This window comes from Gopherus evgoodei, chromosome 6 (genome assembly GCF_007399415.2).
Source record: "Gopherus evgoodei ecotype Sinaloan lineage chromosome 6, rGopEvg1_v1.p, whole genome shotgun sequence".
Classification (NCBI taxonomy): domain Eukaryota; kingdom Metazoa; phylum Chordata; order Testudines; family Testudinidae; genus Gopherus; species Gopherus evgoodei.
Window position 1 is genome coordinate 115,005,700 of NC_044327.1, and position 25,032 is coordinate 115,030,731.

The 25,032-nt window shown below is 43.8% G+C and overlaps 1 protein-coding gene across 2 annotated transcripts in view; it reads right to left on the bottom strand.

Annotated features, from left to right (window-relative positions):
• Positions 1-16,493: 16,493 nt before the first annotated feature.
• The window catches only part of MALT1 (MALT1 paracaspase), a 75,497-nt gene continuing 66,958 nt past the window's right edge, over positions 16,494-25,032 (bottom strand). For both annotated transcript variants that reach the window (XM_030567288.1, XM_030567287.1), the window contains 5 exons: positions 23,937-24,064; positions 22,072-22,221; positions 21,251-21,408; positions 19,525-19,650; positions 16,494-18,166 (listed from right to left, as the gene is read on the bottom strand). In XM_030567288.1, the coding sequence (XP_030423148.1) occupies positions 17,717-18,166; positions 19,525-19,650; positions 21,251-21,408; positions 22,072-22,221; positions 23,937-24,064 (1,012 nt within the window). In that variant the 3' untranslated portion in view covers positions 16,494-17,716. The remainder of the gene's footprint in view (positions 18,167-19,524; positions 19,651-21,250; positions 21,409-22,071; positions 22,222-23,936; positions 24,065-25,032) is intronic.

Genomic DNA, 25,032 nt, shown 5'->3' on the forward strand with positions numbered 1-25,032 from the left:
CAGCTAATTCAGAACCCATCACTTGATATGTATAGTTGGGATTATGCTTTCCAATGTGCATTAGTTTGCATTTATCAACACTGAATTTCATCTGCCATTTTGTTGCCCAGTCATCCAGTTCTGGGAGATCCTTTTGTAGTTCTTAGCAGTCTGCCTGGGACTTAACTATCGTGAGTAGTTTTGTATCATCAGCATATTGTGCCACCTCACTGTTTACCCCTTTTTCCAGATCATTTATGAATATGTTGAACAGGACTGGTCCCAGTACAAACCCCTGGGGGACACCACTATTTGCGTCTCTCCATTCTGAAAACTGACCATTTATTCCTACCCTTTGTTTCCTATCTTTTAACCAGTTACCAATCCATGGGAGAACCGTCCCTCTTATCCCATGACAGCTTACTTGCTTAAGAGCCTTTGGTGAGGGACCTTGTTAAAGGCTTTCTGAAAATCTAAAAACACTATATCCACTGGATCCCCCTTGTTCACATGCTTGTTGACAGGGATGGCAGATTTTTATAATTTTTGGTGGTGCCCAGAATGGGTCCAAGTCCTCGTAAGCCAATATATATTTTTAAAATACTGTAAAAATGGATTGGAAACAGTAAGCATTTAACAGTTTCCCTATATTGCACAATATCGCTATCGTAAAAAAATTATTTAACTAAGAATATCAACTTTATTAATACTTTGAATACGGAAACAACCAAGCATTCTTGGATCAATAACCCTCAAAAGCAAATACTTACTAAAATTAAAACAAATATAGCCCCTTCTTTTGTGATGTTCTTCAGGAGGCAGCAAACACTTTCCGTTGTTGTTCAGTTCTGGAAATGAACTCATCCAGGAGACTTGCAATGTCCAATTTAGAGGTAGAGTTATTATGAATGTGCAGAAATCCAAGTGATTTAGACATTCTTGGCCAATTGTTCGCAAATAATTTTTCAGTCTGTGCAGGCAACTGAATGCTTGCTCTGCAGTGCAGGTTGTAGTCGGATGTGTAGAATTATGTGTAGAATAATTTCAGGAGAATTGTAACTTCTGACAATATGTTACTCAAGCCTTCGTTTTGTTTCAGAAATTGCTTCACTTCGCTCACCGAATTAAGCTGGCAATTTCTCAATCTGCAAATATTACTCAACATTTTTAAATGAAGAGAGCATGTTAATGTCACCATGGAATGCTTCACTTATTGGGACAATGTCCTGTTTTGAGCCATTTGCTGCATCAGCTATATGCTTCTCCAATATTACTGCAAATGTAAAGCTCTCTGTTGAAAACCTCTGTTCAATGGCAACTTTGCAAGCATCAATGATCCCAACATATATTTGACAAAAACACTGTCTGTGGTCACTGAAGGTGTGAGGAAGGCTTCCATCTCCGTGGCTTGCATTTTCTCGGGAGTGTAAGATAATCTAAATAAAGATTTCTTGCCTTCTCTACTGTTGTTTCCCAGAAGTGATTGTATGACAAGTCTGTGTGCATCCCACTCAACACCTCTTGCAACAAGCCAGCTTTCTCCATAAAGCTTCCCAATGACATGTTTGGGCTTTGAATTCTTGCATTAGCTTCTTCTACAGGCCCCATGGCTTTCACAAGAACTGTTAGCATAAAATATGTTGAAAAAGTTTGAAGTTGCTTTGAGAATCCACTACATTTTGAGCCAAATCCATCAGAAGAGTAACTAAATTCATCTAGGCAGTTCATCAGGGCCTCGGAGTTGTGGCACAATGATTTAATGCTACTGTTCCTTAGTGTCCATCTTATTGGGCACAATGTCGTAAAGAAGGCTCCCCTTCATTCTGAAACTCTCTGATTGCTGCCACACACTTTGGTGACTCCCTGAAGGCATTGATGAGATCTTTCACCATCGAAAACATATCACGACATTCTAGAATATTATGCATGGCATCCTGTGTTGTGTCACTCTGGCTTGGACCCCAGTACATTTTATGGACACATTACTGGCTCCGTTGTAACACTGCCCCCAGCAATCGGAAAAGGGAAAATCACACCTAAGAAGTGTGTCTTCCTCAATTTTGAAAAGAGAAGCAGCAGCCATTGCGTCAGTTTGGTAAAACCCAATAAACTCCTCATAAATCTCCCAGTCTTCACAAAAAAGAACCTTAAAGAAAAACTTACTTGTTCTTTTGACAAACCAGTAGTGTCATCCGTTCCAATGGTGGAAAACTTTTAAGCCTTTATCTTTTGCACAATTGGTCTTAATGCCATAATTTCAATTATTTCATTAATAACCTCATGTGACAGCCACTTGTATTTTGTGCGACTAAGCCACTGTCTCAGTTCCTCTGAATCTGTATTGCATAGCAACAACAGCTGCATCAAATTTGAATCACTCATGTAATGCTATTCCTTGTTGAGGTAGGTACTGAACACTAGTAAAAGTTTTGTGCGGTGCATTCCTAGCTGATTGTGATTCTTTTCTGCAACTGGCCAACATTAGTGCAGACCACGTACCTGTGATTGCAGAGCAGCATACTTCATTACCACTTCCTTGTGACAGGAGGATTTTTCATGTGATGTAAAACCACGCAATGTGTGTCTCCAATCTTGAAATCCGGACAAAATAAACATTGGTTTGGCCTTTGTAGAAAATATTAAGATCTTCTTTTCAGAACAGTTTGTGCAGACTGAGCAAAAAGCTCTGTATTATTTGCTATTGTACTCCAACCGCATAAATCTTGATAGCCAAGATTGCTGAAAACTCCTTTTCTTATCTTGTAGATTTGCCACATCCTTCTTTTCTATAACTTTCAGTTTGAAAGCTGGGTGTTGAACTCAGGCCATCACTTGATGAATTACCCTTTTCTTCCTTTCTCTCTGGGTAACTTTATTAAGAATGTATCCATTGTTGATTATTATGGGTCCTACAAATCAAGAATTTGTTGCTGGGATAAAATGAAGCTGCAATGCGCCGGCGCTACAAGATTACAAGGGCCAATTAAAAGTGAAAGTCAGAAGCAATGCTCACCTGCTTCAATGCATTTTATTTTGTTGTACCCATATACAACCACTTATATATTTTAAAGGGTATAAAATAATCAAGTATTGTGCTAAACACGATCATACCCCAAACCGACCACTGAATTTAAGTTGTGTGTTTTTTCCCCTCAGGTGAAAGTTCTGGGGGGCTGGGGTTGAAGAGTTCACAGTGCAGGAGGAGGCTCAGGACTGGGGCTGAGGCTCAGGACTGGGGCTGGGGGTGCAGTGGTGTGAGGGCTCTGGGCTGTGGCAGGGCTGGGAAGGAGTTTGGGGTGCAGACAGGCTGCCCCAGGGCTAGGGCCAAAGAGGAGGACTCCCCCCAACCCTCTCCCTGCTGGGAGCAGCAAGCTCTGGGGGAGGGGCCCCCCTCTTCCTCCCTGGCAGCACAATCATCCTGCACCACCGTCGCTGCATGTGCTCCTAGGGCCCCTCCCAGGTCCAGGAAGCCTCCTTGCCTCCCCTATGGTGGGTGCTGGGGGGGGGGGAAGGGGATGCCATCACATGTGCATCTCCTCCCCTGCTGCTACCCCTCACTGTAGCCTCATTGGGGATGAGGGATGGGGCTGCCCCTTGCCAGCATGGGGCAGGAATGGTGACTGCAGGGGGCAGGGGGCAGCACAGAGTATCATGACACTCACTCATGCCCCAGCTGCTCAGGTCCAGGAAGCCCCCTCGCCTCCCCTGTGGTGGGTGGTGCCGCAGGGGAGGGGGCTGCCCTCACATGTGGCCTCCTCCCCTGCTGCAGCCTACTTCTCCTCACTATAGCCTCACAGGGGATGTGGCCGCCCCTTGCCCATCGTGGGGCAGGATGGTGGCAGGAGGAGGGGGGAACGGACACGGATCACAGGGTCAGACACTCGCCCAAGCCCCAGCAGTTTCTCAGGTGAGGTCCAGACTCTGTCTCCCGGACGCTCCCTCAGCATCACCCTCCCAGTGGGTACCAGGGGAGGGGAGGGCTACCAATCATGTGTGCACCTCCTCCCCTCCTCAGGTGCAGCAGCCGCCTCAGCCTGCCGCCAGCACCGCTCGTGTTGTAGCTTTAAGCAGTTGTGGCCAGCGGCGGTGGTGAGGGAGCACAGCACAGAGTGGCAGGCAGCACCGGCTGCCTGCTTCAGGTAAGGATGTTCCAGGGCCCAAGGGAGGTGTGCAGTGGTGGCAGGCAGGGGCTGCTCCAGGAGAGGCATGCGGGGGCGGCAGCCAGGGCCAGGGGAAGAGACCTGGCTCCAAAGATTGGTGGAGCCGGGAACCCGAGCCCTGAATATTCCTGGAGTAGGGGAACCATGGGCCTATACAACTCGCCACCCAGCTTTTTGACCTCCTCAAAGAATTCTAGTAGATTGGTGAGGCATAATTTCCCTTTATAAAAACCAAGTTGACTCTTCCTCAACAAATGATATTCATCTATGTGTCTGACAATTTTGTTCTTTACTATAGTTTCAATCAGTTTGCCTGGTACTGAAGTCAGGCTTACTGGACTGTAATTGCCAGGATCACCTCTGGAGCACATACTCACTCACTCATGCCCATCACCCCAATCGGGATATGGGCCGCCAACCACAGATCTCCAGTCTTCTATCTGAGCCCTTTTTAAAAATTGGTGTCCCATTAGCTATCCTCCAGTCATTTGGTACAGAAGCTGATTTAAATGATAGGTTACACACTACAGTTAGTAGTTCTGCGATTTCACATTTGAGTTCCTTCAGAACTCTTGGGTGAATACCATCTGGTCCTGGTGATTTATTACTGTTTAGTTTATCAACTTGTTCCAAAACCTCCTCTAATGCTACCTCAATCTGGGACATCTTCATAATGTATTTTAGGAATTGGAAAGATTTTACTTTGTACAATTTAAAACTGGGGGGTTTACACTGAAAGACAAAACATGCCCATAGTGTTCAGTAATTAATTATGATATAGACTCATAGACTCATAGGTCAGAAGGGACCAATATGATCATCTAGTCTGACCTCCTGCACAAGGCAGGCCACAGAACCCCACCTATCCAATTTTATAACAACCCCTAACCCAGGACCAAGTTATTGAAATCCTCAAAATTGGTTTGAAGACCTCAAGCTGCAGAGAATCCACCAGCAAGCGACCCATGCCCCACGCTGCAGGGGAAGGCGAAAAACCTCCAGGGCCCCTGCCAATCCGCCCTGGAGGAAAATTCCTTCCCGACCCCAAATATGGCGATCAGCTAAACCCTGAGCATGTGGGCAAGACTCACCAGCCAGCACCCAAGAAGGAATTCTCTGCAGTAACTCAGTTCCCATCCCATCCAACATCTCCCCGCAGACCATTGAGCAGACCAATCTGGTGGTATCAAGTATCAGAGGGTAGCCGTGTTAGTCTGGATCTGTAAAAGCAGCAAAGAATCCTGTGGCACCTTATAGACTAACAGACGTTTTGGAGCATGAGCTTTCGTGGGTGAATACCCACTTCCTCAGATGCATGTAATGGAAATATCCAGGGGCAGGTATATATATGTGTGCTAGCAAGCAAGCTAGAGATAACGAGGTCAGTTCAATCAGGGAGGATGAGGCCCTGTTCTAGCAGTTGAGGTGTGAAAACCAAGAGAGGAGAAACTGGTTCTGTAATTGGCAAGCCATTCACAGTCTTTGTTCAATCCTGAGCTGATGGTGTCAAATTTGCAGATGAACTGAAGCTCAGCAGTTTCTCTTTGAAGTCTGGTCCTGAAGTTTTTTTGCTGCAGGATGGCCACCTTAAGGTCTGCTATAGTGTGGCCAGGGAGGTTGAAGTGCTCTCCTACAGGTTTTTGTATATTGCCATTCCTAATGTCTGATTTGTGTCCATTTATCCTTTTCCGTAGAGACTGTCCAGTTTGGCCGATGTACATAGCAGAGGGGCATTGCTGGCATATGATGGCGTATATTACATTGGTGGATGTGCATGTGAATGAACCAGTGATGGTGTGGCTGATCTGGTTAGGTCCTGTGATGGTGTCGCTGGTGTAGATATGTGGGCAGAGTTGGCATTGAGGTTTGTTGCATGGATTGGTTCCTGAGCTAGAGTTATTATGGTGTGGTGTGCAGTTACTGGTGAGAATATGTTTCAGGTTGGCAGGTTGTCTGTGGGCAAGGATTGGCCTGCCACCCAAGGCCTGTGAAAGTGTGGGATCATTGTCCAGGATGGGTTGTAGATCCTTGATGATGCGTTGGAGGGGTTTTAGCTGGGGGCTGTATGTGATGGCCAGTGGAGTCCTGTTGGTTTCTCTCTTGGGTTTGTCTTGCAGTAGGAGGCTTCTGGGTACACGTCTGGCTCTGTTGATCTGTTTCCTTATTTCCTCATGCGGGTCTAGTAGTTTTGAGAATGCTTGGTGGAGATTTTGTAGGTGTTGGTCTCTGTCTGAGGGGTTAGAGCAGATGCGGTTGTACCTCAGTGCTTGGCTGTAGACAATGGATCGTGTGATGTGCCCGGGATGGAAGCTGGAGGCATGAAGGTAGGCATAGCGGTCGGTGGGTTTTCGATATAGGGTGGTGTTAATGTGACCATCACTTATTTTGTAATATACCAATGTATACCAATGTAATATACGCCATCATATGCCAGCAATGCCCCTCTGCTATGTACATCGGCCAAACTGGACAGTCTCTACGGAAAAGGATAAATGGACACAAATCAGTCATTAGGAATGGCAATATACAAAAACCTGTAGGAGAGCACTTCAACCTCCCTGGCCACACTATAGCAGACCTTAAGGTGGCCATCCTGCAGCAAAAAAAACTTCAGGACCAGACTTCAAAGAGAAACTGCTGAGCTTCAGTTCATCTGCAAATTTGACACCATCAGCTCAGGATTGAACAAAGACTGTGAATGGCTTGCCAATTACAGAACCAGTTTCTCCTCTCTTGGTTTTCACACCTCAACTGCTAGAACAGGGCCTCATCCTCCCTGATTGAACTGACCTCGTTATCTCTAGCTTGCTTGCTAGCACACATATATATACCTGCCCCTGGATATTTCCATTACATGCATCTGAGGAAGTGGGTATTCACCCACGAAAGCTCATGCTCCAAAACGTCTGTTAGTCTATAAGGTGCCACAGGATTCTTTGCTGCTTTTATCTGGTGGTAATCCAAGATCAATTGCCCAATTTTAACGATCCTATCATAACATCCCCTCCATATACTTATCAAGCTTTGTCTTAAAGCCAGAAAAGTCTTTTGCCCCCACTACTTCCCTCGGAAGGCTGTTCCAGAAAAGAAGTTCTGATGCTTACTGCAGGGAAATTGCTACAACAGTTAATTGGCTGCCACAAGATGAACAAAAACAGCATCAGCAATATAGTGGAACTTGGCTTAAGCAACCACTGAGGGATTGCTTAATGGAGACAGCCTGCTAAAACGGAAGACAAAATTGTGCTTATGTCTGAGGCTATTTTGGGGCAGTCTCTAAAGGAAGGCAGCTGATTAATAGCAGTGTCACTTCCAGAAATATGCATAGACCAGGCCTGCACAACATGCGGCCCTCGGAGGCTCACTATGCGGCCCACAGCCGGGAATCAAAGGGCTCTGGGCTGCACGCAGCTGCGGGGAGCCCAGAGCCCTTTAAATCCCAGCTGCAGCCGGGATTCAAAAGGCTCTGAGCTACCCTCAGTGGCGGGGAGCCCAGAGTTCTTTAAATCTCAGCAGCGGCCGGGATTCATAGGGCTCTGGGCTCCCCGCAGCTGCGGGGAGCCCAGAGCCCTTTAAATCCCAGTCACGGCGGGATTCAAAGGGCTCTGGGCTGCCAGCAGCAGTGGGAGCCCAGAGCCCTTTAAATCCCAGCCACGGCTGGGATTCAAAAGGCTCTGAGCTGCCGACAGCGGCAGGGAACCCAGAGCCCTTTCAATCTCAGCCGGCCAGGATTCAAAAGGCTCTGGGCTGCCTGCAGCGGCGGAGAGCCCAGAACCCTTTCAATCTCAGCCAGCCAGGATTCAAAAGGCTCTGAGCTGCCCACAGTGACGGAGAGCCCAGAGCACTTTCAATCTCAGCCGGCCAGGATTCAAAAGGCTCTGGGCTGCCTGCAGCGGCGGGGAGCCCAGAGCCCTTTAAATCCCAGCCTCAGCCTGGATTCATAGGGCTCTGGGCTGCCCGCAGTGGTGGGGAGCCCAGAGCCCTTTAAAGCCCAGCTGCTAGGGCTGGCTTTAGGCCAATTCAACCAATTCCCCTGAATCGGCCCCGCCCCTAAGAGGGCCCCACGCCCAAGCCCCAGTACGGTGTACCAGCAAAAGCCAGTGTGCTGTACTAGGCTGGCCCAGCTTCCCCAGGGGGCAATTTAAAAGGCCTGGGGCTCCCAGCAGGGGCTGGAGCCCCAGGCCCTTTAAATTGCCACCAGAGCACCACTGCTGGAGCCCTGGGGTAGGGCTGTGGGGCTCTGGGGGCTATTTAAAAAGTCCGGGGTTCCTGTCGCTTCTACCGCCCGGCCCTATAAATAGCCACCGGAGTCCCGCGCTTCCCCAGGGTTCCCGTGGCTATTTAAAGGGCTGGGGCGGTAGAAGAAGGGGAGCCCCGGGCCCATTAAATATCCCCAGAGCCCTGGGGTAGCGGGGAGTTCGGGGGCTATTTAAAGTGCCGGGGCTCCAGCTGCCTCTACCACCCCGGTACTTTAAATAGCCGCCGAAGCCACACCACTTCCCCAGGGCTCCCTCAGATATTTAAAGGGCTGAGGCAGTACAAGCAGGGGAGCCCCGGGCTCTTTAAATAGCCCCCAGAGCCCTGGAGTAGCAGGGGGGGCTCCAGCTGCCTCTGCCACCCTGGTCCTTTAAATAGCCCCCACAGCCCCGCCACTTCCCCAGGGCTCCCGCAGCTATTTACAGGGCTGGGGCAGTGGAAGCAGGGGAGCCCCAGGCCTTTTAAATAGCCCCCGAGCCCCAGACTGCTGCTGCTACCCTGGTGGGGGGGGGAGGGGGGGAGGGAGGGATGGAGGAGGAGGGGGCACTCACCATACAGGATGGGCTGTACCCCCTGTACCTGCACCCCCTGCCTGCACCAGTTCCTGTCTGCAGCCAGCCCTGCACCCGCTGCCTGCAGCCAGCCCATCTCCAGCCATCCCCACATTCCCTGCCTTGCGTCCAGCCTGCACCAGCCCGTCTCCAGCCAGTCCTGCACCCCCTGCCATCTCCAGCCAGCCCGCCGCACCGCCTGCTCTGATCGCATCAGCCCTGCACCGCCTACCCTGTCTCCAGCCAACCCTTGGCGCACCCCCCTGCCTGAAGCCAGCCAGTCCCGCACTCCTTTGTCTCCTGCCCTGCCAACCCATGCCGCAACCCCCTGTGGCCCTGCCTGAAGCCAGCCCACACCCCATCTCCAGCCTGCCCCACACCCCTTGCCCAGCCTGCAGCCAGACCCTACCTCTAGCCCCCTGCCCACCTCCAGCCAGCCCCATGTCCACTAGTGCCTTGCAGTTCCCAGGGAAGTAACCCTGCACACCTGCTTCAATGAGGTGGGCAGGGAGCAGCTGGGACCCACACATGTGCACCCTAGCACACCCTCAGGGAGTGGCGGAGGTCATTTCTAGTTCAGATCCATATTTTTAAAAAAGAACTTTAAGTGGGGTTAACATACATCTGTATTTTCCCAGACAGGTCAGGCTTTTTGGTTCTTAAATCGCCATCTGGGAGAAAAATACAGACGTATGGTAACCCTATTGGTATAAAAAATTCATACTGTGGCAGAACTTTTTATAGGGAACCGGTTGCTAAGAAATGAAAGGCTTTTTTTTAACATTTTTTTCTTCAGTCATCCCTGCCGGGGCCCCGCACTTTCTAAAGCTGGCCCTGCCAGCCGCGGACGGGGTTCAAAGGCTCTGGGTTGCCTGCTGCCGCGGGGATCCCAGAGCCCTTTAAATCTCAGCTGGCCGGGATACATAGGGCTCTGGGCTGCCCACAGTGGCGGGGAGCCCAGAGCCCTTTGAATCCCAGCCGTGGCTGAGATTCAAAGGGCTCTGGGCTGCCCCCCGAGATTCCCGGCCGCGGCTGAGGTTTCAAAGGCTCAGGGCTCTCCACTGCCACGGGCAGTTTAGAGCCTTTTGAATCCCTGCAACGGCTGAGATTTAAAGGGCTCAGGGCTCTCCGTGGCTGCAGGCAGCCCAGAGCCCTTTGAATCCTGGCCGCGGCTCCAGCGGATGGGCTGGGGCTGAGATTTCAAGGGCTTGGGCTCCCCTCAGCAGCAGGAGCTCTGGACCCTTTAAATCCCTGCCCCAGCCCTGAAAAGCTTTGGGTTCCCCCAGCCTCCAGAGCCCCGGGCCCTTTAATTTGACCCTGAGGGCTCCCAGCCACCTCTGCAGCTGGGAGCCTCTGGTTGATTTAAAATCAAGTATCACCTCCCCACCCCCAACCTTCCTTTTTGGCCCACAGTTGTTTTGGTGGGGCGGCGCTGGGGAAAGAGGGTTTGTTTCTGCAGGGCTGGGTGGTGCTGGGGCGGCGTGTTTCTGCCAGGCCAGGAGGTCTTGGGGCTGGGGGGTGTTTCCGTGGGGCCGGGGGGTTTCGGCCCTCAGCTGTTTTCTTTGGAGTAATGTGGCCCTTGCCGTTTTACGAGTTGTGCAGGCCTGGCATAGAGTAAACATGAAACGTACATGCAGCTGAAACACTTTTTGCAGAGATTCGGATGGATCGCAAGTTAAGTAGGAAGAACACTTGGATTGCATAGTAACACCTGGGTGCTGCAGGAAATAGTATCAATGAAGGTGGTACTCTTCCCTCTGACTATAAAGGACTAGCTGACTGGTTAATTCATTGCTTGTGTTCTAAGTTGTGGGACCCATTGGCTATTTCTTTCCTGTATTAAGATATACAGGAGGAGAACATTCACCTATAAAAGCAGAGGCAGAACTAAGCACCAGCACTGCCATCAGACAGGGATATGGCCAGCATCATGAGCACAGGCTGAGGGTAAACTGCACCCTGTCCCTATCCTCCAGCATATCTACCTCTCCCCCTAGCTTAGTGTCATTCACAAACTTGGTGAGGGTGCAATCCATCCCATCATTCAGATAGGTAATGAAGATGTTGAACAAAACCGGCCCCAGGACCGACCTCTAGGGCACTCTGCTTGATACCAGCTGCCGGTCCTTTGTTCAAAGCTTCAGTTTGTAGCAAAGTTCCTCCAGAGGTAAGAAGCTAGACTGAAGACAAAAAAGAGGTGTTTCCAGGGCCTTTTATAGCTTTTGCCATTTGGATGGGATTCCATTGTTCTTATTGTGGAAAATTACAGCAACAAGATGGCGTTTGGAGTCATATTGGCAAGTCCCATGTCCATGCATTTCACCTAGTTACAGCAGGAAATTCCATAAAGTGTAGATAGGTGTCTCCCATGGTTCATTGTCAATTAAATGTTCTTTTGATGGGTCCCTCAATTTGAATAGTCCCTCCAAGATGTGCTGGCTAGCTACCTTGTGGGCGGGACCAGGTATAGAGCCAATACTTAGAACTTCAAATATAAAAATGATATATGCATACAGATAGTATAATCATAACCAGCAAATCATAACCTTTTCATAGACACCTCACTTGACAACCTTTGTACAAGATTTCCTGCAAATATATAATAGTGGTTGCAACCATGATCTATGTAGCATATTTCATTTCAGAAACAACAAAACACATCCCCTCTGCAGGAGCATTTCAGTATTTTCAAAACAAAATATTATATTTCAGAAGTGAAATTCTACCACTCCTCCCCTCCGAGGCTTTTACTCTTTGTCCTGATTTAGGACAAAATGCTTTCCAGCTCTAATATACAGCTTTTACTCACCACATTTCCATGATGTAGTTGTGGCAGAAAATTAGGCATTTCCTGTGGAGAATTTAGACTTTTTGTTGAAAACCTGAAAAACTGTTCAGGTTTTTTGAATGAAAAAAATCAAATTTCCATGGAAAGTGGACATTTTCCTCCAACATTTTCATGGAGTCAAAATTCCAGGTTTCTGTTCACCTCCCCTAGTTACTACCTTTTTTTTAACAGATATGGAAACTGAAGCTCAGGGATGTTAACTCACTTGTCCAAAGTCATACAATACCCCGGAAGAGCTGGAAATAGAAACCAGAACTTCACTACTAGTTCTACCAGTGATGGGTTGGACCACCTTCTGGGGTCCCACCTGATGTACTGGGGTCCCACTGAGCCCACCCATTTCACCAGCCTGAGCTCCCTCACCCTGCCCTCCTGTGCCAGGCATGCACACACAGAGGTAGGGACACACCCAGCTGTAGAATCACACAGTCAGCTCTGTCAGAAGACTCAGCTCAGGGATTGCTCATCATTCAAGTGCACACACACTCTGGAGTATAAACCTAAAGTTATATTGTCTTGCACTGAATAGAGGTCTATACAGTGTATGCTCATGAAATTCACTCCCTCCCTCAATGTGGAGGAAGATATGCACAGCCTTTTTGCCCCCTCCCGAGGGTGACCAGACATCCCAATAAAATCAGGACTGTCCCAATTGTGAGTTTGTCCCGCGCCCCAACGAGAGTACAGTCAGGACGCCATTTGTCCTGATGTTATGTTTCCTGGTCTTTGGCAGCAATTCGGTGGAGAGTCCTTCAGTCATGGACGGTGTTTGGCAGTATTTCAGCAGCGGGTGCTTGTCTTTGGCAGCAAGGTTTATTATCCGCTGCTGAAATACCACTGAAGCCCATCTGCAACTGAAGGTCTCCACCATCTCGTTATGTAACATTCTATAGTCAGATTGCACCGCCGAATTGCCACCAAACTCCTGGATGGGTGAGTGTAAAAAAAAAACAAAACGCCCCCCTGTGACGGTCCCGATATTGTCTCCTTATCATCTGGTCACCTTACTCCTCCCCCAGTTATGAATTGCACAAATTGGGTTTTAGAATAAAGAAAAAACAAATTTATTAACTACACAAAGTAGATTTTAAGTGATAAGGGATAGTAAATAAAACAGAGCAGATCACTGAGCAACTAAATAAAACACAAACTAAGTTTATTACACTAAACTAACTGGTTAATATTAGCAAATTCTCACCTGAAAAGTTGTTTTATGCAGGTTGCAGAATTTCTTGAAGGTAAACTGCACTGCTTGCAGCTTAAATCTCCAGGTATTGCTTTTATAGGCTAGATCTTTCTCACTTGAGTTCAGCCCCTGCCCTCCCGCAGCTTAGTTCCTTTGTTTCTCCAGGTGTTTTCAGCAGTCTTCCTTCTTGGGCAGGGAGCCAGTGGAGAAGAACCAAGATTAACTCACTCCCCAGCCTTAAATAGGATTGGCATATGGTGGGAATCCTTTGTTTCCCAGTTTACCCCCCACGTCCTCTTAATGGAAAAACACGAAGTCCAAGATGGGTGTAGTACCAGGTGACAATCACCTGACCCTGCAGTGTCAAAGCGGCATCTCAGGAAAATTCTCAGGAAGGAGGGAGATTAGTATCTCCAAATCTTATTGTCCTTCCTAATGGCCCATCCAGACTGATCGCATACTGTCTAGTGGGTGTTCCCCATGTGTTATAATTGTTACGTAGTCAATTATGTCAGACTACCTTTTAACCACTAACTGGTACACCCTCTAAAGTGGAAGCAGCAAATCCAAAATTCACATAAGGTATAACAAGGTTCAACAATTAAAGCTAGACAAAGTCAGACTGGATAAAGGTGTAAATTTTTAAACAGTGAGGGTAATTAACTATTGAAATAATTTATCAAAGGTTATGGTAGATACTCCATCATGAACAAATTTAAAATCACGACCTTCCACTCCCCATCTTCCACTTGTGGCTGCTTGCCCAGGGTCAGCTCCACTTCATTCAGATAGATCTGCCTCTGGAAACCCTTCCTGTTCAATGAACTAGCATACCCTGTAAATGTGTGTATGTGTGAGTGTGCACACACACAAAAGAGTCTTGTCTGGCTCTCGCCAATTTCATAAGTCTTATTAAATAATAATTTTAACTTCTCTAGCACCTTTTATTGAAATATCTCAAAAAGCTTTACATGTAATCAATCAATTAAGCCTGGACACCCCTGAAAGGAGGTCAAGAACTATCCATCCTCATTGTAGATGGGGAAACTGGAGGTACAAAGATGATAAATTCTAAGTGTGCAAACAGGGCCTCCAGTTTTGGGTGTCCAGCTTGAGATACCTACAGGGGCCGGATTTTCAGGAGGTACTGATCACATACAGCTCCAGCTGAAGCTAAGGGGAATTTCATTCAGATTCTCAGGCTCAACCGTCTCTAAAGTTGGCCAAAACCAGACATCCAAAAACACTTGCTAATTTGGCAGAATTGGCCATGCAATGAGCTGTGCCATGCAGGAATAGAACGCTTCCTATTTCTGTGACAGTCACCAGGAGATATAGGTGCCAATTTTGACTTTTAAGTTCTCTTTTTTAGTCATTATTCCCCCCAGTCTCTATTTCTATGATTTGCATTGTCTTTAAGTGAAGTTTGAAAGGAAGAGAAAAAGGGACACAAGCTACTGTATAAATCTTTTTGCGAATTACACTTTATTGCAACAGTAGAAAACAATTAAAAATTGTAATATGAACAATAAAACTACAACAAACTTTTAGCTAAGTATCCTATTGTACTACACTGCATCTCAAGCTATAATTTTCATGTAAAAATCAGTTTATACAATAATAAACGCACAGGTATATTTCAAAAATCAGAAAATGTTTCACTATTTTATACTCTTCCAGAGAAGACTAAAAGCTAGTCTATTTGCATTTATGTTAAAGCTATCTGTCATTTAGTAAATAAATAATACATTAACATAGAGATAACTGACACTAGGGAATAACCATCTTTCAACACAGATGAATTTATAGATTTTCATTAAACACCTACACACAATAATGCTATTAACCATTTCCAAGTGAGATTAGAGACATTCATTATTTCCATCACCATGTAGAATTACCATATGTAGAGTCTACTCAACATTCCAGCCAAAATATCAGAGAACAGAATTTGTTTTATAATAGGACCATAGAATTACAAGACTAACTCCTCCCCTCTAACCTAGATCTTTGTTCAATGACCACCTATCTGAAAAGCTTGGATGTGTTCCACCTAAACCTGTGCAGCATTTTAAATTGAATCTTTAATGTAGCTTATCAAGACCAATAAGCATTTATTCTTAAAGCAATGTTTCATCCTTTATTTTTTCCTACCTTTTCATTTATTATGAAGTTCTGCAAAAATTTTACTAACACAAATGATTTAATAATTGCATATACTGTACAAAGGAAAAAATGAAATGCACAGCTACTCAAACTGTTAGCAACATTACTGGAGAGGAATGAGGCTGATTTATGACCACACTTTTAATATACTTTCAGAGCACCAAGATATTCTGTGATATCTTTAGAAACCTATCTCCTATTGCTTTGAAACTAGTTTCCAGCCACACATCAAATTAAGGGTAAATCCCTACAGCTTTAGTTCTAGTAATGAGCATGAAACCTATGGCCCTGATTCTACAATTCACTGAAGCAGGACAGAATCTTCTTGACATCAACAAAGCTACACACAGGTGTGCTGGTGCACTGTAAATTTCAAGATTGGTGCCTAATATGGAATGTTTGTGCAACAGTGCCTCTGCATATGTATCTCACACCTTTTGCAGCCTGACTTGGATGAGATTCTTGTCCTTCATATCACTTGGATGAGTTTGCATTAGGTAGCTGGGGATTTCACATTTGTGGGTAAGGTTTTTATTTGGAAAATAAGAAAGGAACTAGTTTTGGCCTTGAGGGGAATGTGCAGGGCTATTTTTGTAACACCACAGCAGGCGTGTGTATGATTCGAGAGAAAAGCCTGGTGTGCAGGAGCATCATTCACATATCTGAGCTCAAACCCTCACCCAGCCATCATACATCAGGCACAAATTACTCCTGCTTTTACCAGGTCTTGCCAGACTGAATATAAGTCTCCGTGTTACACGTGCGCTTATATTAATGCTAAACAAACCTAGGGCTTAAATTTAGCCTCATATCTCTTCTCCAAAACAACCAATGGGGTAACACTTATTTAAAAAATGTAAACCTAGTGGTAGTCCTGGAGAGGAAACTGTCATCTCTTCAGAAGTCAATCAGCAGCAAAGCTGTAACACTTTGGAAGAGCTTCCAAATATTTGATCCAAAGGTGCAAGAAGGAGTTTCTCACCACTCTAACAATCTGTAGTGAGGCATCCAGCATGATTCTGTAGCTTCATTCCACCTCAATGATTTGTGGTACAGTGTCCTTGATAATTGGCGATATTGCTTTATTTGCCCATTCTTGAAAACATTTTCCCCTTTCCTACCACTATTGCTTTTGTCTTTCCTGCATTGAGCTTGAGCCTACTGCTCTTCAGTCATCTGGTGATTTCTTCCACACACTGGACATCACGGTTCCACAGAAGGATGTTAATACATTGGAGAGGGTTCACAAAAGAACATGAGAATGATTAAAGCATTACAAAACAAGCCTTACAGTGATAGACTCAAGGAGCTCCATCTGTTTAGCTGAACACAGAGAAGGTTAAGGGATGACTTCATCACAGTCTATAAGTATCTACCTGGGGAACAGATATTTGATAATGGGCTCTTCAGTCTAACAGTTATAACAAGATCTAACATTTGGAAGTTAAAGCTAGACAAATTCAGACTGGAAATAAAGTGCAAAATTTTAAACAGTGAGGGCAATTAACCACTGAAATAATTTATCAAAGGTTAAGGTAGATTCTCCATCACGGACAAATTTAAGATCACAAATGGATTATTTTTTTAAGACATATTCTAGTTCAAAGAGGAATTATTTTGCGGACATTCTATGTCCCTGTATTATAAAGGAGGTTAGACTAGATCACAATGGTACCTACTACTCTCGGAATCTATGAATAGTATGACATGCTCTGCTTGCACACAAACATTTTAAAGAAATTGGAAGTTCCCATTTTTTAAATAAAAGGAAAATTAGAATGTTAAACTCAGCTGAGATGGTGCAGGTTAGAACAGGAAAGTCTAAAAATCTATTCATCATTTAGTGATTACTATGCTATTTTAATTACATTTATAAAGTATACATATAGCTTAGTTTCATTAATGTGGACATTCTTTTTACTGCTTTCCCTCTCTCTCTCTCCTCCTCTAACTGCTATTTTTTCCATTTTGTTTTTGCACAGGAAAACTGATCCCTTTGTAAACTAAAGATTAGAAACAGGTCCGTTATGCATGCCTTTTAAGATGGTTGTGTCATTATAGAGATAGGTCAGGAACAGCTGAGGACATCAAGGCTTCAGTATTCCTAGAGAGCCTGTGATACAAGAACAAGGCCTCTGCTGTGCAGCTCCTCCCCACCACAAACATGCAACTTCCTCTCAATGCTACATGCTTGCTGCTCTGTTCTTTTGCTGGCTGGCACAGCTGCAGCCAATAACAGGGTGCCTGCTGGTTAGCTCCTGTGGGGCTCCCATGTACCCAGCTCAAGCTTCTCTCCACCTCATCTCTCCTGCCACCAGCTCCCCATGATTACCCCACACCCGCCTTCACTGCTGAAAAAAATTCAGGAGTGAAGAATTAGTTTATATTCCATTCTTGTCTCTTTGGATCTGAGAAGTTTCCAAGGAGAGAATATACTAACCCATAACCAACCCACAATTCCCAGTACTGTCTTCTCTCAAAACATGAACACACCGCAGAGAATGTATAATCAGCGCTGGAGTGCCTTAGCCCAGGACTGAGGCTCCTGTACATTCTGCAGAGATGACAGCTATTGCTTTTTAGATAATCTGAGGCTGTTGGAGAAGCTGAATCCCAGGTCAACAGTGTCATCAGTTGTCTCTACTGGTATATTATTCTTTCTTATGTGGGATGAGTAAGTCCATGCTTCTTGTCTTGAAGTTAGCACATTCAAAGTCACATTGCAATGGCATGCTTCTGGCTGCCTGAAATGGTCTGAATGAGCATTGTTTGGATGGTGAACACCTGGGTAGGAATTTGGTTGACAGTGATTAGGAGAGAGGTAGTATTCAGCTGCCACAGGCGTGGATGCTTGGGTATGGAAAGGTCTGTTAGACTTGCAACAATTTTCCTTAAATCCATGATGAATGCCTAATTTAGCAATAAGAGGTTTCCCAACATTAACCTCCTTCCTTTCATCCAGGGAATCATGTATTCCAGGATATTCATAATGCAGACAAACTGTGAAGATCAAGTGCTCCTGTGAATGACAGACAAAATTACTTCTTCCCTCAAAAACACAGTAAAACAAATTTTTTACCAAGTGATTATTTGTGTGAAGGAGCAATTAACACATTTAAAGTACAATAACAAATAGACCTATAATAAGCATAATTGCTGAAGTGCCATAAGCCTTGCAGTTAAACGTATACCACACACACAGGGCCAAATTCTGCACTGATTTATTCTCAGTACACTCTCACTGGAATCAATGAGGCTGCAAAAGATGTAAACTCACTGCGAAATTTTGCACACTCACTTCATACTGTGTTTAAATATAGCTAAGTTTAACACCCAGAGACCTCGTCACCATATCTTTTCCCCTTAACCACGTGTCAGAGCACTAGCTGTTTCTTTACCAGAAAAGACTTTCCCCTGTCATTCTATGCGTGAAATTCTGTTAATGAAACAACTACGAAAGCAGTGGGAGGAATACTGCAGGTATATTCATGGGATGATTTCTCTTTTCCCCTCCAAATTTCATTTGAATTTTAGGTAACCAAATTCAGCAACATCTTTCCACCACAAAAGAAATGAGTATAAAGGTGCCATTTGCACCTTGCTTGAATGAATATGGGGTTTTGGGGTAACACTAACTCATGGGTGATCCTGGCAGCAGGATAAGAAGGCATCATTAGTATGGCACTCTTCATCCCACCCATCTCCACAAACACTCCAAGTTTTTGCAGTTTCTAGTAGTGTTCGTGCTACCCTCTGGCACAATGTGTTGGAAACTAAATACAGTAGATCCTATACAATAAAGATGCTAAAGTCCTGAAAATCCTATAGTCCACTTCTGATCCTTTAACAGCAACATTTAACTATGCAAAGTGAGAGTGCTTTAAAGCACAATGGGTTCAAGAACACAGGCTGGATTGTAAAGAGATTTATAACAACATTTCCACTTTTTACTAATGGCCTCAACTTATGGCTCTGCTTTAAGGCATCATGCTTAGTGAGCAAATAGACATGGAAACATGATATGTAAAAGGTGCTGTGATTCCTCCAGAGAAGTCAATCAAACTTCTCAACCTATAAGGCACATTTTCCAGAGCTGTGTTTACAGGGGACTCGTAGAATAATATGATTTCATATCCTTTGGCTCTCTCTTTGGAACATATTTTCAGTCTGCCAGCTACAGAGCCAAGTCACTGAAGTGTGCTCTTAGCCATTCTCTCTCTCTAAGCAGCTAGAATAAATGTTAAATGAGCAAGTATGCTTTGGGCATTTACTGAAAATATTCAGTATCCCTGATATCAATTACATATAGAATCCAGCTCTTTTACTGGAGTTGTGAAGCAACATGATTAACCTGTACTGTATTAACACATTAACCACCTTTAGTTTCTGCAGTGAACTTAGTCTAGTGTAGAGACAGTGTTTGGGAAGATCCTTTGATACTAAATAGCTGCCAGTTTCCTCAGGAGTCCCTTTATTTGCCTCTTTAGGATCTATATCCAAGTCCTGTTGCAAACAAAAAACAAACAAAAACAAACAAAAAAGGAGAATTAAGTTGTAGATATAAAAAACTAGTAGAACAATGTGAAAAAAAATAAAAAGGAACATTTGTATTTTATGTGAAGTAGCTTAAGATTTGAGTTCAACTTACAACTTATTTTGACACACTTTATTAAAATAGTGTTTTCCTTTTCTTAACAAAAAAAATTCTCGAATATTAGTTAAATCTTGTATGAGGAGAGTTGCCTAGGTTGCTTAATTCATTATCAGTCACAAGTAGGAGTAGTTGTTTGTGTTTTATCTCTTGCCTTCCTAAAATGCAACTCAAGGCGGATTTCTTCCCCATTTCTTACAACTAAAAAAAAATGTGCAAGTTTCATTTCCTCCCCCCTTTTCATCTCCCCTCAGGTATTTCCTCTTCTCTCTAGTCATCATTGTTCCACTTCAAACCAAGAGGTCAAAACTCAGGGTGCTGTTGCAAGCAGCTAGACTGCTGCCTATTACTACAGCTAATAGTATAAAAAAAGCCAGAGCTTTCCTCTTCTAGATTTGAGTATACTAAGGTAGCGTTAGAACAACTGATTACTTTCCCTTAAATGTGTCATTTTCAGAGTACAATTGTTCTAAAGCTGCTATACAATTAGTACATTCCGATAAATTCAAATTACAACACTATTTCTTCCAAGATGCCCAGGTGCCCTTGTGCCCTCGGGGAAGTAACAATAATATTGACATAATGCAATAAACAAGTAAAAACAAAAAATATGGAACCCAATAAGATACACACTAAACTTTATTACTTAGAATCTTGGCTTTCAACTGCATCCCACTTCCTCACTTTCTTCTGTACTTTGCCTGTTAAGGCCCTGATCTGTCTTTAGATCTATATAGGCAGACGCCCAATGCCCATGCAGAGCCCATTGATCTCCATGGGGCTCTGATCATGCACTCCTTATTGCAGGATCAAGGCCTTAGAGTGCAAGCTATTTAGGGGCAAGAAACTTGTCTTCATACTCCTGTAATACCAGGTGGTCTGAACACTTCACAATATAGTATATAGTGGTATTATAGTAACAGCACTGTAGGAGAGAAAGACAGTTATTTAATATGTTAATTCACAATATGTAATTCTCTTTACAATCACTATTTAGACAGCACCAAAAGCATGCTAGGCACTTTAAAGGAATATAAAAACAAGGCTCCTTTTCTAGGGAGTGTACAATTTAAGGGTTCCAATCCTGCAATTCACTGCTCTCTAGCTATGATGACTTCAGTGGGGATCCATGAGGGTAGTAGAGCACCTGTATGTGGTAACTCATAGCAGCGTGTCCTAAGTGACTGATCCTTTCAATAGGAACTGCAGGCATTTAGCACCTTGCAGGATCAGGCCTAATTTAGATTTAACAAGTAACAGAAATCAGGATGTGAAAAGAAGGGGAAGAAGAGAGTTTCAACAAGATCATAAGATTTGTTTTCTATATGCATCCTCTGCTTGGTTCAGAATTCAAAATTGAATTTTTTTCCCCCAAAGGTGTAGTCTGGCACAAGCAGACAACCACTATCTTAAATACAGAGCAATCATGAAACACAAATAGGAAACACTTACAAGTGGGAAGTCTGTAACATATGCTTTGCAAACTAGTATTTCAGGAGGTTTCTTTACTATCCTTGTGTAGATGATCAGGACGTTGGAAAACTCGGCTGCGAACCCCAGCTGAATCTGAACACCACACTTAAAGTCAAGATACATACTTTCTGGAAGTTCTGCAAATAAATGAAAAAACCTGAAATCCCTGGTTCTGACAGCAGAACCAGTACATTTCTCTTTCCTGTGCAGTGATTAAAAAAAGGCCCAAGGATGAAATCACTAAACCACAGATATATAAGGGAGAAAATTGTAAAAACACAAATAGGAATTAGGTGCTCAAATAAAACTGGACACCTATCAAATCTATAAATTTGTAAAAGTGGAAAAGGGATTAGAGAGGAAAGAAAAGCTTATCAGAATGCTAATCTTCTACTCAAATATATTACAGACAATTCAATACCACATTCAAACCTATCAGGAAAAAAAGAAGACTATTCTTGCTTTAATAAAAAAGAAGTCAGGTGTAATGTCTGGTATGCTGCTCTTGAAGTTACTTCACATGAGGTGAATTCAGCATCCCATATTTTTCATAACAATTTAATCCAGAGATAAACCCAAGCAAAAACCTCCAAGATCTGAACAGTCCTCTGAACTTTGTTCCTTGGGCACATTTCTACTCAATATATTATAGCCAGTGAAAAAAGCAACGGTAAGGACTAGACACTATACCTACACATATCTTCAACTGAGTTATTTAGGCATATTAAGTGAGATAAAGAATTAATAATGAAATTAACATCTTGAAAGGGTGATCTTTTGGAAGAGAGAGTTTACTGTACCATGAGCTTTGGCCCACTGTAAGTTCCGTGCCAGGGACTCTGCAGATGATCCTGTTTGCTGAATGGGATCTGTTAATGCTCTCTTCTCAGATAAACTGCTGCGAATCTCCAAAGCCTGCTTGCCTTTGGTAAGGTGACACTTACCCATATCTAAAGATAAGATTCAAATAGTTTTGTAGGAATCAAAGCTCCTGAAATTATAATTAAAGCACCTACATCATTGGCATTATGGTTATGGTTGTGTCCGCATTTCTATGATGAACTCACTTTCAGGGAGGTTTAGTGATTGGCTATTCAAATTCATTCAAAGCTGAAAGGCAACATGCAAGATGCCTCGAGAACAATTTTTTTCTGTGTCTGTTTTCAACATGCCTCCACATTTAAAAAAAAAATCTTCAGTATGGCGCTGATTCAGCAGGGTAGTGAAGAAAATGCAAGAGAGGCAAGGAAGTAGCAACTGAAAAGTAACTATCATCTATAGATCCACACTCTAGTGGCATGGTTAAGTCATACCTCAATTGCTGGTGACAAAATTGTTAATCATGCAGCACATGTGCACTGCATGCGTTTATGCTCCAGCTAGTCACACAATCATCGTCGTTTGTCTTCTCCCTATCGCACTGGCACATTAAAACTGAATTGTTTTTAACTTTTCTAACACATTTTCTACATTCTGTCTTGTCAACAGCAAACCAATTTGGTTGCATATTTGAGATCTGGTTTGGACTTTTCTGATTTATTAATCCTTGTCAGATATGCACACTGAGCCAAATTCTGTCTTCACTTACAATCCCGTAGCCTCACTGAGTGGAACTGACAGAAAGGCCCATTATACAGATTTTAAGTCTCTAACTATTGGGAGACTTGGACAATATTTTTATTGAAAAGCTAGTGGACTTACGTACCAAAAAAAAAAAAAAAAAAAAAAAGACGTCTGTGCATATAATCCATCATGTAAATGCTCTTGTCTACCTTTCTATGCTTTGAAAGAATACTCACTCTCAATTAAGACATTCTCTTCAGCACTCTTCACTCAGGTAAGACTCCCTTCAACAACACAGGGAGTTTTCCCTGAGTGACAAGTGATGAATAGGGTCCTGCATTGTAGTCTAGTCAGTAATTAATGGTTATGCCAACAGATGTGGTATTAATACCGTATTATGACACACAGAATTCAAGCCTTATTAGTCTGTCTCTAGACAAGTCAATTGGGCTAGCAGTCACATTCAGAGACCACATGACAAAGGAGTGTGATTTTTGTGACCATATAATCATCTGTAAACTCTGATGAGAGTTGCATACTCACAAAAACTTTGAATAAGCAGTATGAATGCCATATTATAGTGGCTCATCAATAGCAGGGCTATTATGGTAAGGGGTGCTTCTGAAATGTTTCAAAGATAAAACAAATATACATCCTAATTCTGTCTCACTTGAAATAGTAAGTAAAAATGAAAGCACCTTTTTTTGCATATTAAACCCCAGCCATGTTCAGAAATATTAGATATTAAACATGCTTTTTCCTTCACGCACTTGAAGATTTTCCTGTAGGGGAAAGCCTTAAACATGCTTCAATATTAAGCTTTTGAAGCAACAATTGAAATACAAATTCCATCAAAAATGTATAGCACCCTGCATCCCACAGGCACTCAAATCAGTTTACAGACAGGGGTCTTTATTAAGATGTTTCAGTTTTTACACAAGAGGTAGCTGCATTTTGATGGCGGGTTTGCACAGCGCAGTAATAAGAATTTAGAGAAGGAAGTGAAGAACACTCAGCGTAGAAGAGGAGATTTAGATAAGAAAAAAAAGGATTATTTTGTAAACTGGAAGCTAAGGAAAGTTAAAATGTAGGTTGCTTTCACCTTCTGCAACTTCATCAAGTAACACCGTAATCTTCTTGTCCTCCAACATGCGTTCCTTCAAGAACTTCATGAAAATCCCATTGGCTAACCCAGAATGCTGAATTTCAAAAGCTTCTGCTCCTTGGCATCTTTAAAGTATAATAAATAATAAATATAAGAGCAAAAACGAAACAGACAGTGATCAATTAATAATATTTTACAAGACATGTATGACGGTGAGAAGAATGCTGCATGAAATAAGGAACTGCTGTATGAAGACTAAGTTGTATTTAGAACCTAGTTAATCTGGTCTTCACAGGAATGCAATATACATTTACAAACAATTCATTTGTGAAGAGTTCATATTTACTACCAAATGTTGCATAGAATTAATGTTGCATAGACTCATAGGTCAGAAGGGACCAATATGATCATCTAGTCTGACCTCCTGCACAAGGCAGGCCACAGAACCCTACCCATCCACTTTTATAACAACCCCTAACCCAGGACTCAGTTATTGAAATCCTCAAAACTGGTTTGAAGACCTCAAACTGCAGAGAATCCACCAGCAAGTGACGCATGCCCCACACTGCAGAGGAAGGCGAAAAACCTCCAGGGCCTCTGCCAATCCGCCCTGGAGGAAAATTCCTTCCCGACCCCAAATATGGCGATCAGCTAAACCCTGAGCATGTGGGCAAGACTCACCCGCCAGCACCCAAGAAGGAATTCTCTGCAGTAACTCAGTTCCCATCCCATCCAACATCTCCCCGCAAACCACTGAGCAGACTTATCTGGTGATAATCCAAGATCAATTGCCCAAATTAAACTATCCCATCATAACATCCCCTCCATATACTTATCAAGTTTAGTCTTGAAGCCAGATAAGTCTTTTGCCCCCACTACTTCCCTCGGAAGGCTGTTCCAAAACTTCACTCCCCTAATGGTTAGAAACCTTCGTCTAAAAGGAATGAGGCAAGATCAACCTAAAGTATTATTGCTTTTTGAACAAATTATCTTGGAGGACAGTCCCAAAGCAGTGTCTGAAAAATGTGCCAGTACAAATTCCATTAATACCTCCTAGTTTGGTAAAACTCTTGACCACTTACCAGCTGAATGC